Source organism: Carlito syrichta, unplaced genomic scaffold (genome assembly GCF_000164805.1).
Source record: "Carlito syrichta isolate Samal-C Ts95f unplaced genomic scaffold, Tarsius_syrichta-2.0.1 Scaffold106348, whole genome shotgun sequence".
In the NCBI taxonomy this organism is placed as follows: Eukaryota; Metazoa; Chordata; class Mammalia; order Primates; family Tarsiidae; genus Carlito; species Carlito syrichta.
Window position 1 is genome coordinate 3,521 of NW_007050444.1, and position 13,752 is coordinate 17,272.

Here is a 13,752-nt window from a genome sequence, read left to right on the forward strand (position 1 = left end):
CCCAGGCGGGTCTCGAACCCGCAGGCTCAGGCAATCCACTCACCTCGGCCTCCCAAAGCGCGGGATTATAGGCTGAGCCATGAAGCGCGGCCTCTCTTGCTTTTTGTGTTGCTTATAATTTACTATTGATTGCCAGACATAACATGGAGAAAAGTAGAGATTGAGATGTATAATATTCTAGAAAATGGATATACCTCTTCTTTCACCAGGCTGTTAATATGTATGGGAGTTTGAGTCCCTTAGTCAGGAGATAAGTTGTGTTTGGGTTTAGTTGTTATTATGGTTACCTAAGGTGCACCATGGCTTCAGATTCCTATGGTGTTTTCTTGCCAACTAGGGGCTGGTTTGCTGGAGGGAGGCTTTTTCTAGTGTTTATGCTCTACCCACACCCTCTGCTTTATTTATTTAGAGTGGGTCTTGCTTTCTTGCCCTGGCTGGAGTGCAGTGGTGTAATCATAGCTCACTGCAACTTCAAGCTCTTGGGCTTAAGCAGTCTTCCTCCCTCAGCCTTCTAAGTAGCTTGGACTACAGGTGCTCATCATTGTGTCTAGTCACCCTCTGCTTTAGGTCTTCTTTTTGCACCTGTGCCTCAGTAGTAGACTGCTGTTGCTCGTTCCTGGGTGCTTGCTGATCTGGTAGTAGGGAACAGGGCATTTCTCTTGCTTTAGCCTTAGTCTTAGGCAGGCCTTGTTTCCCTGGGTCCTGGATGACACTGCCTCTCTCCCAGAGGTAGGATACCTCTTATGGTCTTGTTCAGAATTTCCTGTCCCTCCTCCAGGCATAGAAGGTTGTTTTTGTTTTTCCCTGCCCTTGCTACCTTGGGAGTGACAGAGTTTACTGCTTTTTCCCAAGGGTTTACAATTTTTATTCTTTTTTTTTTTTTTTTTGAGTTGGAGTCTTACTCTGTCACCCAGGCTGGAGGGCAGTGACACACTCACAGCCACCCCAGCGTCTATCTGCTGGGCTCCGGTGATCTTTCCACCTCAGCCTTCCAAGTAGCTGGAACTACAGGTGTGCATGACCACACCCAGCTAATTTTCAATTTTTTTTTTTTTTTTTCTGAGTTGGAGTCTCACTCTGTCGCCCAGACTGAAGGGCACTGACCGCTTCCAGCCACCGCAGCCTCGACCTGCTGGGCTCCGACGATCCTTCCACCTCGCCTTCCAAGTAGCTGAAACTACAGGCGCGCACTACCACGCCTGGCTAATTTTTGATTTATTGTAGAGGTGAGGTCTCGTCAAGTTGCCCAGGCGGGTCTTGAACCCTCAGGCTCAGGCAATCCACTCACCTCAGCCTCCCAAAGGCGTGGGATTACAGGCTGAGCCACGGAGCCCGGCTTCAATTTTTTATTGTAGAGACGAGGTCTCACCAAGTTGTCAGGTCTGGTCTCGAATGCGCATGCTCAGGCAATCGACTCACCTTGGCTTCCTAAAGTGCTGGGATTACAGGTTGAGCCAACGAGCCCAGCCACAAATTTTATTCTTTAGAGGAGAAGGATCCAGGATGACTTTTGTATTTTTCTTCCTCCAGGCCATCACTACTGAGAGAGGCTTTCTCTGGTTTCTTGCCCAATATTTCTTGTGAGCACCCACTGAGGTCTGTGGTGAAAAACCTCTGAGTGTCTGTGGCTCTTGCTAGCTCACACTTAACATTTGGTAATTCGTTAAAAATTGTACCTGAGCCGGGCACGGTGGCTCAAGTCTGTAATCCCAGCACTTTGGGAGGCTGAGGCGAGAGGCGTGGCTGAGCTCAGGGGTTCAAGACCAGGCTGGGCAACTTGGTGAGATCTCGTCTCTACAATAAATAAAAAAATCAGCCAGGCGTGGTAGTGCGCACCTGTAGTTCCAGCTACTTGGAAGGTTGAGGCCAAAGGATTGCCTGAGCCTAGGAGGTCGAGGCTGCGGTGGCCATGAGTAGCGTGTCACTGCACTCCAGCCTGGGTGACAGAATGAGACTTCAACTCAAAAAGTAAAACTCGTCCTGAACTTCTAGTTTTTGTTCAATGTAGAAAGCTGGGAAGGTATCACTTTCACTCCAATGACCAAAAATAAGCTATAAAACCATACTTTTTCTCTTTTTTTAAAAATGTTTTTGAGACAGGGTTTCACTATGTTTCCAGGCTTGAGTGCAATGACATGATCACAGTTCACTGCATCCTCAACCTCTTGGGCTCAAGCGATTCTCCTGTCTCAGCCTCCCTAGTAGCTGGAGCTACAGGTGTACATTACCATGCTTGACTAATTTTTCTATTTTTTGTAGAGTCAGGAGTCTCACTTTGTTGCCCACGAGGGTCTCGAACTCCTGAGCTCAAGTTCTAGGATGATAGGCATGAGCCTCTACACCCAGTCTCATAATTTTTCTTAAAGCCATCAAAAAGCTAAGGTTACAGAATAATCAACTAGACTGAAATTGACAGAAAGGCACCTCCAAGGAGAAATCCAAGCTCTGGGTCACCTATGGTAGTGGGAAAAACATAGAACCACCATACAGTTGGTTCAGAAAAATTCAGGTACAATTTTTTTTTTTTTTGAGTTGGAGTCTCACTCAGTCACCCAGACTGGAGTGCAGTGGCCGTTCCCGGCCACCGCAGCCTCGACCTGCTCTGGTGATCCCTCTGCCTCAGCCTTCCGAGTAGCTGGAACTATAGGTGCGTGCTACCACGCCCGGCTAATTTTTGATTTATTGTAGAGATGAGGTCTCGCCAAGTTGCCCAGGCGGGTCTCGAACCTGCAGGGCTCAGGCAGTCCACTCACCTCAGCCTCCCAAAGGCACAGGATTACAGGCTGAGCCACCGAGCCCGGTTTACCTGTCTCATTCTTAACCACCAGAAGAGCTGAAGGTCACAGAAGGGTGAGGTATAGCTAGCTGGTGAGCTCTAGTCTGTGACTCTGGGTCTTCTGATTTCGTGTCTTCATTTTCATACTGCCATACTGCCTGGTTGTGTATTCTACGAGACTGTGGTCCATACCAGCTTTGTTCACTATTCTCCCCAGCACAGAGCCTGGCATAATGTAAGTTCTTGGCAGATTTTGTAGAGGTGTGTAAGGTGAGGTTTAGATGTAGAGGGGAGGTGAGAGGTGGCATTGGGATTGTGTGGCAAGACGGTCCAGGATTTAGCTATCTGCCCTTGGGGAGCAAGGGTTACATCACAACTTTGCTTTTGGGTGTTCAGCAAAGAGGTAAGGACGTTAATTTACTTTGGCCAAGGACAGGCTCTTGATGACAATTGCATTTTGTTTTTGAATAAGGAAAAAGAAACCTTATCTGCCCTCCATTGTGTGTGACTCTGACTCTGTTCTTAGCTGAAGGGAGGAGTCCTTTTTAACCTTCCAGCAGGAATCTTTTCTCTCATTCAAGTGCTGGGACTGAGGGTCTAGGCAAAAGGTCTTGTGGGGCTGTGATTGTGCACCATCTCTCCAAGTAAGGCCACTGGGTAGTTTCATTAGTGTATCTGACAACCTTGATAAAGCCATATCAGAGACACCAGTGCCAGGTTGTACAAGTGTAAAGGAAAATAGTCTCAACCCCCCATACCCCCAACTGATATCTGATGGAGTAGAGGAAGCTGGAGTGGTCATGGGTTAGGTTTTTCTGCTTCTCTCTGTGTTGAGTTGGATAGAAGAGGCAACCTAAGTCTCTTTGTACCTGACTTTTAGGTGAGAATATAGGCTCCCTACCTGTTGTTCACATGGATGCCTGGCTTCACCTGACAAACACGTGAAAACAGGTATGTTCCCACATACCTACATAGGGAAACCTCTGTGACTTGGTGCCAAGAGTGAAAGGAAAAGTGGTACTCCTTTAATGTTCAGCTTCATCTAAACTGAGTAGGCTGCTTCATTGCCTCTGAGACTAGGGGAAGGCTTACTGGTGCCATAGAGGAGCATTTTTTTTTTTTTTTTTTTGAGTCAGAGTCTCACTCTGTCACCTAGGCTGGAGTGCAGTGGCACGTTCACGGCCACTGTAGCCTCAACTTCTGGGCTCAGTTGATCCTTCTGCCTCAGCCATCCAAGTAGCTGGAACTACAGGTGTGTGCCACCACGCCCAGCTGATTTTTTCATTTATTGAAGAGATGAGTTCTCACCATGTTGCCTAGGCTGGTCTTGAACCTGTGAGCTCAGGTAATTCTCTCACCTCAGCCTCCCAAAGTGCTGGGATTATAGGTGTGAGCCACTGTGCCTGGCTCAGAGGAGCTTTTTCACTTGGGATTAGGTCCAGATTCGGGGAGGGGTTTGGTACAGGTGAGGCAAGAGTTTTGGGTAGAGTCAGTGGAGATTGGCAACTTCCCTGAGAACTACTGACTTTTTTTTTTTTTTTTTTGAGTTGGAGTCTCACTCTGTTGCCCAGACTGGAGTGCAGTGGCCGCTCCTGGCCACCGTAGCCTCGGCCTGCTGGGCTCCGGCGATCCTTCCGCCTCAGCCTTCCAAGTAGCCGGAATTACAGGCATGCGCCACCACGCCCAGCTGATTTTTTGATTTATTGTAGAGATGAGGTCTCGCTGCCCAGGCGGGTCTCAAACCCGCAGGCTCAGGCAATTCACTCACCTCAGCCTCCCAAAGGCGCAGGATTACAGGCTGAGCCACCGAGCCCGGCTCACTACTGACTTTTATGGCTGTGGTCTCCTTGCTCTAAGCTCCATGAGGTTGGGTTCTGGCACATGTAACTTTGATGAGGAGATGAGAGCCTTCTGAAAAGATGATGTACTGATCCCATTCTTATCTCTGTGACCTTAAAGGACTGCCTCCTGGTTGGGAATCAGATGGCCCATCAGATTTCTTTCTCCAGAAAATGAGATAGGGTTAGGTGATCTGAAGCATGACTGGCATAGGAATTGAGGGAAGGGGAAAGACACACTGGGTGCACGGTTAGGAAGGTGCTTATCTTCTGACAGATTAAGGTAGGCTAATGTGGAATCCAACTTCTTGAGGTGTCTGGATTGGCCCAATTAATCCAGAGGTGGTAGGGGATGTGTATATCATCTCTCTACAGGATGCCTTCCAACACTAGATCTGTAGAGAGGGGGAGCCTTACGGGTTTGGTTGGGTGGCATGACTCCTATGTCCTGTTCTGGGAGAATCTTTTTTTAACCCCAGATGGTAGTGAGGGGCATGCTGAGGAGGAAAGCAAATAAGCCAATGGCAGGTTAGCCCCAGGTTAGGGTGTCCCTGGATGTTTTTTCTCCATCTTGTTTTGTTAAGTAATCCTTCTCTATTGGGTACTTTGGGAGAAGAATGGTGTTGAATGGGCAAGCAGCAATGTGGGGAGTAAGGTGGGTGTTGTGGACACAGTGATACACAGGTGTGTATTTTCCATGAGGGACCTCTTCTTGGTTTGATCTCTGCAACAGCAATATGCTCTTATCTGAGCATCTTCCTATCCCTTTCCACACGTGCTCGTGTTCTTCACTAGCCTGAGAGTAAGCTGCAAATGTCTCCATGTGTGGCTGGACAATGCAGAAGTCCCAGTTTATGTTTGGGTAGAGGTGAGTGGGTAGGATTACCTGGGACAGTGAGGACTTTCAGACTGGTGAGGACTGTGTACCTGCTTGCAGGGACTGTCTTCTCTACAGTGCAGGTTTGTGGGTTTAAAGCTGGTGAGAACAGCAGAACTCTACAGCTAAGGATAAACCTATGCCAGTCTTCTCCAGACATCGAGAGAGGTACCTCTCACTGGGAGTCACTATCATGTTGTGCCTGATCTCTCATGGTGTGTTTCTTGGAGGCAGGGAAGGTCCGCCTACCTCCATTTCCCTGTGTCCTGTGGTGGGAACTGAGACGGGCTTACTGTATTAGGGCTATGTGTGTGGCATGCTGTTCATAAATAGAAGGTAGGCAGGGAAATCTGGTCTAAACCAGAGCTTCACCAACCCCTGCCCTAGACCGACATGCTTGTATTCTTTGTCAGCCCACAGTAAACAGGTGTGCAGGAACCATTTGCCATGGAAACCAGGGAGCTGGGGAGCCCACCAACTACCTACCATCTCATCCCTGGGACCAGCCAATCCAGGGTAGAAGAAGATGTCAGCCCATCACCTCAAAAGTCCTCGGAAACTATGCAGCTGAAGAAGGAGATCTCCCTGCTGAATGGTGTCAGCCTGGTGGTGGGCAACATGATCGGCTCAGGGATCTTTGTCTCACCCAAGGGTGTGCTGGTATACACTGCCTCCTATGGATTGTCGCTGGTCGTGTGGACCATTGGTGGGCTCTTCTCTGTTGTGGGTGCCCTTTGTTACGCTGAACTGGGGACCACCATCACCAAGTCGGGGGCCAGCTATGCTTATATTTTAGAGGCCTTTGGCGGCTTCATTGCCTTCATCCGCCTGTGGGCCTCTCTTCTGATTGTTGAGCCCACCAGTCAGGCCATCATCGCCATCACCTTCGCCAACTACATCATCCAGCCTTCCTTCCCCACCTGTGACCCCCCGTACCTAGCCTGCCGTCTCATCGCTGCTGCTTGCATATGTAAGTCGGGGCTGAGTGTGGAAGGATGTGGGGTAGTGTGGGAGGATGGGAGACGGTATGGGGTACTTTCTATTTGAATAGCATATTTTGCTTTTTTGAGGTGAGGGAGACATCTTACCTTTTGAAGAAGTAATTTCATCGGTGTTGTTTGATCCTGAGACACAAATAAGCATGAAGCATGAAGAATGGGGATGGGAGGAGTTTGAATTTGTTTGTGGCTTTTAGTCTCTCTTAGCTGCCCCTGGTTTCTGTTCCCTTGTCTGTGTTGCAGGTTGGTGCGTGTCTTATCAGGTCTTGTCAGGTGTTTTGTCAGGTGTCTTGATTGTGTTTTGTCAGGTGTTTTGATTGGAATCAACATCATTAGTTGTAACTTAACCCAGAAAAAATCATCAGTTTTAAGGCCTTTATTCTGCTGCTCAAAAAAAAAAAAAGTGATTTTACTTCTCAGCTTTTTATCTTAAACCAGTTTAAAGGCATCAGGAAGAAAATAGGGTTCTCTAGACTGTGGGAATCCCAGGGTGTTCTCACTCAGGCCACAGGACCCCTTCCTTCCTGCCACTGCTACTCCTTCCGGCCTGTTCTAAGTAGCAGGCACCACACCAAAATGGCTTTTTCCCACTGGTGTTTCAGGTTTCTTTACCCTGACTTTGTAAACAAGCTCTGCCTGCAGTCAGTAAGAGGAAGGTGGCTCCTACCCCACATTTGGGTTTCTGAGGATAGAACCTAGGAGATCCCAGTGGTCCATCTTTATTTTCCTTTTTTAATCTTATGGGGTAGTAAGGAGAGAAGATTGCCATGCATTTACCCAGGCTTGTGGAGCTTATGTTTTAGCTGAGAAATGGCCCAGAATTCCCTGTGTTCCTCAGCCCCGTACTGCCAGAGGCATTCTCTGTTCTTTCCATATCTCTGCTTGCAAAAGTTTTGGCAGTATTTATCCACAGTGTTAAAAATAGACCGAGAGCACCTTGGAGTTACCCATAAAAGACTGTACAATACCCATGTCTCCTGACTTCAAGGAATTTGTTAAAGCTAAATATTAAGAGGAAACCTCTATATTCCTGTGATAGTGAGGGGGAAACATACCCCTGGGAGGAGGGAAAGTGGGTACTTGGCTGTTTATGTCTGTTAGGCTTTGGCCATAAAGACTGTGACCTGACTAAGCTCTCTAAAAAGGAGATTAATTTTCTGATTATAAAACATGTTCAAAGCCAGGTGTAGTGGCTAACGCCTGTAATCGCAGTGCTTTGGGAGGCTGAGGATTGATGAGGCCAGGAGTTCGAGACCAGTCTGGGCAACATAGTAAGACGTCATCTCTACAAAAAAATAAAAAATAAAAAAAATTAGCTGGGTGTGGTGGCATGTGCCTGTAGTCCCAGCTACTTGGGAGGCTGAGGCAGCATGATCTCTTAAGCCCAGGAGTTTGAGGTTGCAATGAGCTATGACTGTGCCACTGCACTCCAACCTGGGCAACAAAGTGAGATTCTGTTTCAAAAACACAGAGACAAAAACATGTTCATTAAGGGGACAATTAAATTACCCCCCAAATACCCATAAGCTACTACCAAGAGAGAAATACTTTTTTTTTTTTGAGTTGGAGTCTCACTTCATCACCCAAGCTGGAGTCCAGTGGCATGCTCATGGCCACCCCAGCGTCGACCTGCTGGGTCCAGGCCATTCTTCCGCCTCAGTCTTCCAAGTAGCTGGAACTACAGATGTGTGCCACCATGCCCAGCTAATTTTTTATTTATTGTAGAGATGAGGTCTTGCCATGTTGCTCAGGCTGGTTTCGAACCTGTTGGCTCAGGCAATCCTCTCATCTCTGCCTCCCAAAGTGCTGGGATTACAGGCGTGAGCCCCTGTGTCCAGCAATTTTTTTTGTGCATATCTGTCATCTTTTTTTTTTTTGAGTTGGAGTTTTACTCTGTTGCCCAGACTGGAGTGCGGTGGCTGGGAGTGGCCTCGACCTGCTGGGCTCCGGCGATCCTTCCGCCTCAGCATTCCACGTAGCCGGAATTACAGACATGTGCTACCACACCCGGCTGATTTTTTGATTTATTGTAGAGATGAGGTCTTGCTGCCCAGGCGGGTCTCGAACCCGAGGGCTCAGGCAATCCACTCACCTCAGCCTCCCAAAGGCGCAGGATTACAGGCTGAGCCACCGAACCCGGCTTATCTGTCATCTTTAATAAGTACCCTTGAGATTCTATTCTTTGTGGTTTGTATCCTTTTTTTTTTTTTTTTGAAATTGGAATCTCACTCTGTTGCTCAGGCTGGAGTGCAGTGGCATGCTCACTGCCACCATAGCCATGACCTGCTGAGCTCAGGTGATCCTTGCCCCTCGGCCTTCTAAGTAGCTGTAACTACAGGCACATGCCACCACGCCTGGCTAATTTTTTGATGTATTGTAGAGATGAGGTCTTGCCAAGTTGCCCAAGCTGGTCTCGAACCTTTGGGCTCAGGCAGTCCTCTCACCTTGGCCTCCCAAAGTGCTGGGATTATAAACGTGAGCCACCATGCCCGGCCAGTTTGGATACTTTTAAAAATGTAATATTTAATCTCTTTCATCTAATATTTTTAGAAAACATGGTTTGAGAACACATAAGTAATTTCTAGGTAATATAGTGGTTAGGTTCACAGCTCCCCTCCATGTCAGATTGAGTTTGATTTTCAGCTTTACTATTGGCCAGTTGTTGATACTGGGGAATTACTTAACAGCTGCCTTGGTTTTCTCACTTTTAAAATGGGAATATTGATAATACCTATCTGAAAATATTGTTGTGAGGAGTAAATGAATCAGTATATATGTAGTGCTTTCACTGTCTAGCATGTAGTAAGTGCTCTGTGATACTATTATTTTTCTAATTTTTAATTTTTTTTTTTGAGTTGGAGTCTCACTCAGTTGCCCAGGCTGGAGTGCAGTGGCACTGCAGCCTCAACCTGCTGGGCTCAGGTGATCCTTCTACCTCAGCCTTCCAAGTAGCTGGAACTGCAGGTATGCGCCACTACAACCGGCTATAAATAATTTTTTTTATTTATTGTAGAGACGATGTCTCACCAGGTTGCCCAGGTTGGTCTCGAACCCCTGAACTCAGGTAATCCTCTCACCTTGGCCTTCCAAAGTACTGGGATTACAGGTTTGAGCCACCATGCCTGGCCTGCTCTGTGATATTATTAATACTGCTACTGTGGGGATCTTTGCACATAACTCATTTTTAGGATTTCTGCATATTTTCCTAAGATAGAATTATACAAGGAAATCTCTGTGCCTAAGAAAACAAACTTTTTTTTTTGGATTTATTGTAGAGATGAGGTCTCGCCTGCCCAGGCGGGTCTCGAACCCACAGGCTCAGGCAATCCACTCACCTCAGCCTCCCAAAGGTGTGGGATTACAGGCAGAAAACAAACTTTTTAAAGATTCTTCATATGTTGTCCAGTTACTTTCCAGAAGGTTTTGTGAGTTTGTGGTCCTATCTTTTTTTTTTTTTTTTTTTTGAGTCAGAGTCTCTCTCTGTTGCCCAGGCTGGAATGCAGTGGCAAGCTCCTGGCCACTCCAGTGTTGACCCGCTGGGCTTAGGTGAATCTTCTGCCTCAGTCTTCTAAGTAGCCAGAACTACAGGTGCACACTACCACTCCTGGCTAATTTTTTTTTTTTTTTGAGTTGGAGTCTCACTCTGTTGCCCAGACTGGAGTGCAGTGGCCACTCCCGGCCACCGCAGCCTTTCCTGCTGGGCTCCGGCGATCCTTCTGCCTCAGCCTCCCAAGTAGCTGGAACTACAGGCGCGCGCTACCACACCCGGCTAATTTTTTGATTTATTGTAGAGATGAGGTCTCACCAAGTTGCCCAGGCGGGTCTCGAACCCGCGGGCTCAGGCAATCCGTTCACCTCGGCCTCCCAAAGTGCTGGGATTACAGGCTTGAGCCACCACACCTGACCTTGTAGTTCTATCTAAGCAGCTGAGATTGCTTGTACATTTCTGTGATGGTCTTAGGATGGATAAATTCAAGGAACAACCAAGTCAAAGGGTACTGCTGTATATAATTTGATATACAGAAGATTTTTTTTTTTTGAGTCAGAGTCTCACTCTTGTCACCCCGGCTGGAATGCAGTGGCACGCTCATGGCCACCGCAGCCTTGACCTGCTGTGCTCAGGCGATCCTTCTGCCTCAGCCTTTCAAGTAGCTGGAACTACAGGCACACACCACCACGCCTCACTAATTTTTTTTTTTTAATTTATTGTAGAGGTGAGGTCTCACCAAGTTGCCCAGGCTGGTCTCAAACCCTGGGTTCAGGGAATCCTCTCACCTCCGCCTATCAAAGTGCTGGGATTTACAGATGTGAGGCACTGGGCCTGGCTTTTTTTTTTTTCTTGAGTCGGGTCTTCCTCTGTCACCCAGGCTGGAATGTAGTGGTGTGATAATAGCTCACTGTAACCTCAAATCCCTGGGCTCAAGTGATCCTCCTACTTTAGCCTCCTGGGTAGCTAGGACTACAGGTGCACATCACCATGCCTGACTAATTTTTAAATTTTTTGTAGAGATGGCATCTCACTAAGTTGCCCATACTAGTCTCAAACTCCTGGTCTCAAGTGATTCTCCCCATTCACGGTGCTGAGGCACTGCGAAGGAGCTGATCTTTCGATTGAAGGAGAGACCTCACCACTTAGAAATGCAAAGTCATGGTATCTTCTCCTCTTTCATGCAACATGTACTTTTACCCAGATTTCTCAAGATCTGAATTTCTGCAAGCTGTGTATCCCAGAAGCCCAGGCCTGTGGCAAGAACTTATCAGAGGTAGGGACCAGTCTTAAAACTGTATTCCATCCTGACAATGGTTTAGAGTTCATTTTACTCCTTTATTGGAACTTAGGTTGTAGAGAATCAGGCTTTTTTTTTTTTTTGAGTAGTACTTTTACTCTGTCGCACAGGATGAGTGCAGTGGCATGCTCACGGCCACCGCACACTTGATCTGCTGTATTCAGGTGATCCTTCTGTCTCAGTCTTCCAAGTAGCCGGAACTACAGGCACGTGCCACCATGCCTGGCTAATTTTTTGATTTATTGTAGAGACAAGGGCTCACCAAGTTGCCCAGGCTGGTCTTGACTCCCTGAGCTCGGGCAATCCTCTTGCCTCTGCCTCCCAAAGTGCTGGAATTACAGTCGTGAGCTACCATGGCTGGTGAATCAGGCTTTTAACAGAGCTAGGATATGCTGAGAAGGAATCTCTTTAGGTAGGATAACATTGGAAGCAGAACGATTTTTTTTTTTTTTGAGTTGGAGTCTCACTCTGTCGCCCAGACTGGAGTGCAGTGGCTGCTCCCGGCCACCACAGCCTCGACCTGCTGGGCTCCGGTGATCCTTCCGCCTCAGCCTTCTGAGTAGCTGGAATTACAGGTGCACGCTACCACGCCCAGCTGATTTTTTTTTGATTTATTGTAGAGATGAGGTCTTGCTGCCCAGGCGGGTCTCGAACCCGCAGACTCAGGCAATCCACTCACCTCAGCCTCCCAAAGGTGCAGGATTACAGGCTGAGCCACCGAGCCCGGCTCAGAACGATTTTAAGATACATAAATAGGAAGAGACTACTTAGATCATAATTGGAGGGAACCAAAGGTCTGCAATGAATCCAAGGTAAGGCTAGGGTAGGATATGAAAATTAAGTTAGTTGAAATTGAGACGTGAGAGGGGTCCAACTTGTTGGTTGGGAGGGGAGACTGTGTAAAGAAGTTATAGCCGGGTACTGCGCCACCCGGTGAGGAGCTCTCGTCCACGCCTGTAGCCATGCCGTCCAAGGGCCCTCTGCAGTCCGTGCAGGTCTTCGGACGAAAGAAGACGGCCACCGCTGTGGCGCACTGCAAACGCAGCAACGGCCTCATCAAGGTGAACGGGCGGCCCCTGGAGATGATTGAGCCGCGCACGCTGCAGTACAAGCTACTGGAGCCAGTTCTGCTTCCGGGCAAGGAGCGGTTTGCTGGCGTGGTTATCCGTGTCCGGGTGAAGGGTGGTGATCACGTGGCCCAGATTTATGCTATCCGCCAGTCCATCTCCAAAGCCCTTGTGGCCTATTACCAGAAATATGTGGTTGAGGCTTCCAAGAAGGAGATCAAAGACATCCTTATTCAGTATGACCGGACACTGCTGGTAGCTGACCCCGTCGCTGTGAATCCAAAAAGTTTGGAGGTCCCAGTGCCCGCGCCCGTTACCAGAAATCCTACCGATAAGCCCATCACAAGGATCAGGGTTTACCTGTATAATAAACATTGTGGGATTTTAAGGTTTCAAAAAAAAAAAAAGAAGTTATAGCCATTCCAGGCTAGACAAAGTTCGATCCCAGAAGGGAGAGCCCAGGAAATTTCCATATAACTAACTCTAGGACAGAGGCTGCAAACTGGTCACCCATGGGCCAGACTTGGCCCACAGATAGATTTGTTTGGATTGCACAGTGTTCTAAACAATTTTGAATGAGTTGCCAACATTTGAAAATCAGAACTTGCCCTTTGTCTTGAAAAATAAAAAGGTCTGGCAACTTTGGACTCAAATTCCAGCCTGATAGTGGTTGCTCCCATTAAATGGAGTGTATCCTCCCCAGCCCAATACAGTCCTCCACTTCCTCTTGTTTATGCAGACTTTCTTGCTAATTTGTATTACTTTTTTGGCCCCTGAAGGCATTGCTGTGTCAGATCCTGGCTTTCTGGCTGCACCCCATCCATTCCCAGGTTATACTGGCGAGGAGAGCCAAGCAACATTTTTGGGATTTCAGGCTGTCTTAGCTACTAATTAGCAGTAGTTCTCAGCTGTAGGGGAGTTTGTCTCTCTCTCTCTCTCTTTTTTTTTTTATTTTTATTTTTATAGAAAATATAGTTTACTTAGAAAGTAAATTTGAGAGAGAGAGAGAGAGAGAGATTCACCTCCCTAAGGTAGAGGAGGAGGTCAAAGTCAGGAAACATGAACTGGCCATAGCTTAGCAAGGCAATGGCCAAGAGTTTGTTTCTTAAGAGACATTTAGCAATGTCTGGAAACATTTTTGGTTGTTACAGCTCCTGAGAGGGATGTTGCTGGGTTCTAGTGGATAGAGGTTGAGTGCTGCTGAACATACTGCCATGCACAGGACAGGCCCACACAATAAAGACTTATCTAACTGGGCTCGGTGGCTCAGCCTGTAATCCTGCACCTTGGGAGGCCGAGGTGAGTGAATTGCCTGAGCCCGCAGGTTCAAAACCCTCCTGTGCAACTTGGCAAGACCTCATCTCTACAATAAATCAAAAGAATTAGCCGGACGTGGTAGCGTGTGCCTG

At 47.6% G+C, this 13,752-nt stretch overlaps 1 protein-coding gene and 1 pseudogene across 4 annotated transcripts in view; both read left to right on the top strand.

Annotated features, from left to right (window-relative positions):
* Window positions 1-5,886: 5,886 nt before the first annotated feature.
* SLC7A6 (solute carrier family 7 member 6) overlaps window positions 5,887-13,752 on the top strand; it is a 56,759-nt gene continuing 48,893 nt past the window's right edge. For all 3 annotated transcript variants that reach the window (XM_021716910.1, XM_008067313.1, XM_008067317.1), the window contains exon 1: window positions 5,887-6,461. In XM_021716910.1, coding sequence (XP_021572585.1) covers window positions 5,939-6,461 — 523 coding nt within the window. In that variant the 5' untranslated portion in view covers window positions 5,887-5,938. The remainder of the gene's footprint in view (window positions 6,462-13,752) is intronic.
* On the top strand, window positions 12,197-12,750 carry LOC103269733 (annotated as a pseudogene). The gene has a single exon (XR_504916.2). The product of XR_504916.2 is annotated as a 40S ribosomal protein S16 pseudogene (transcript).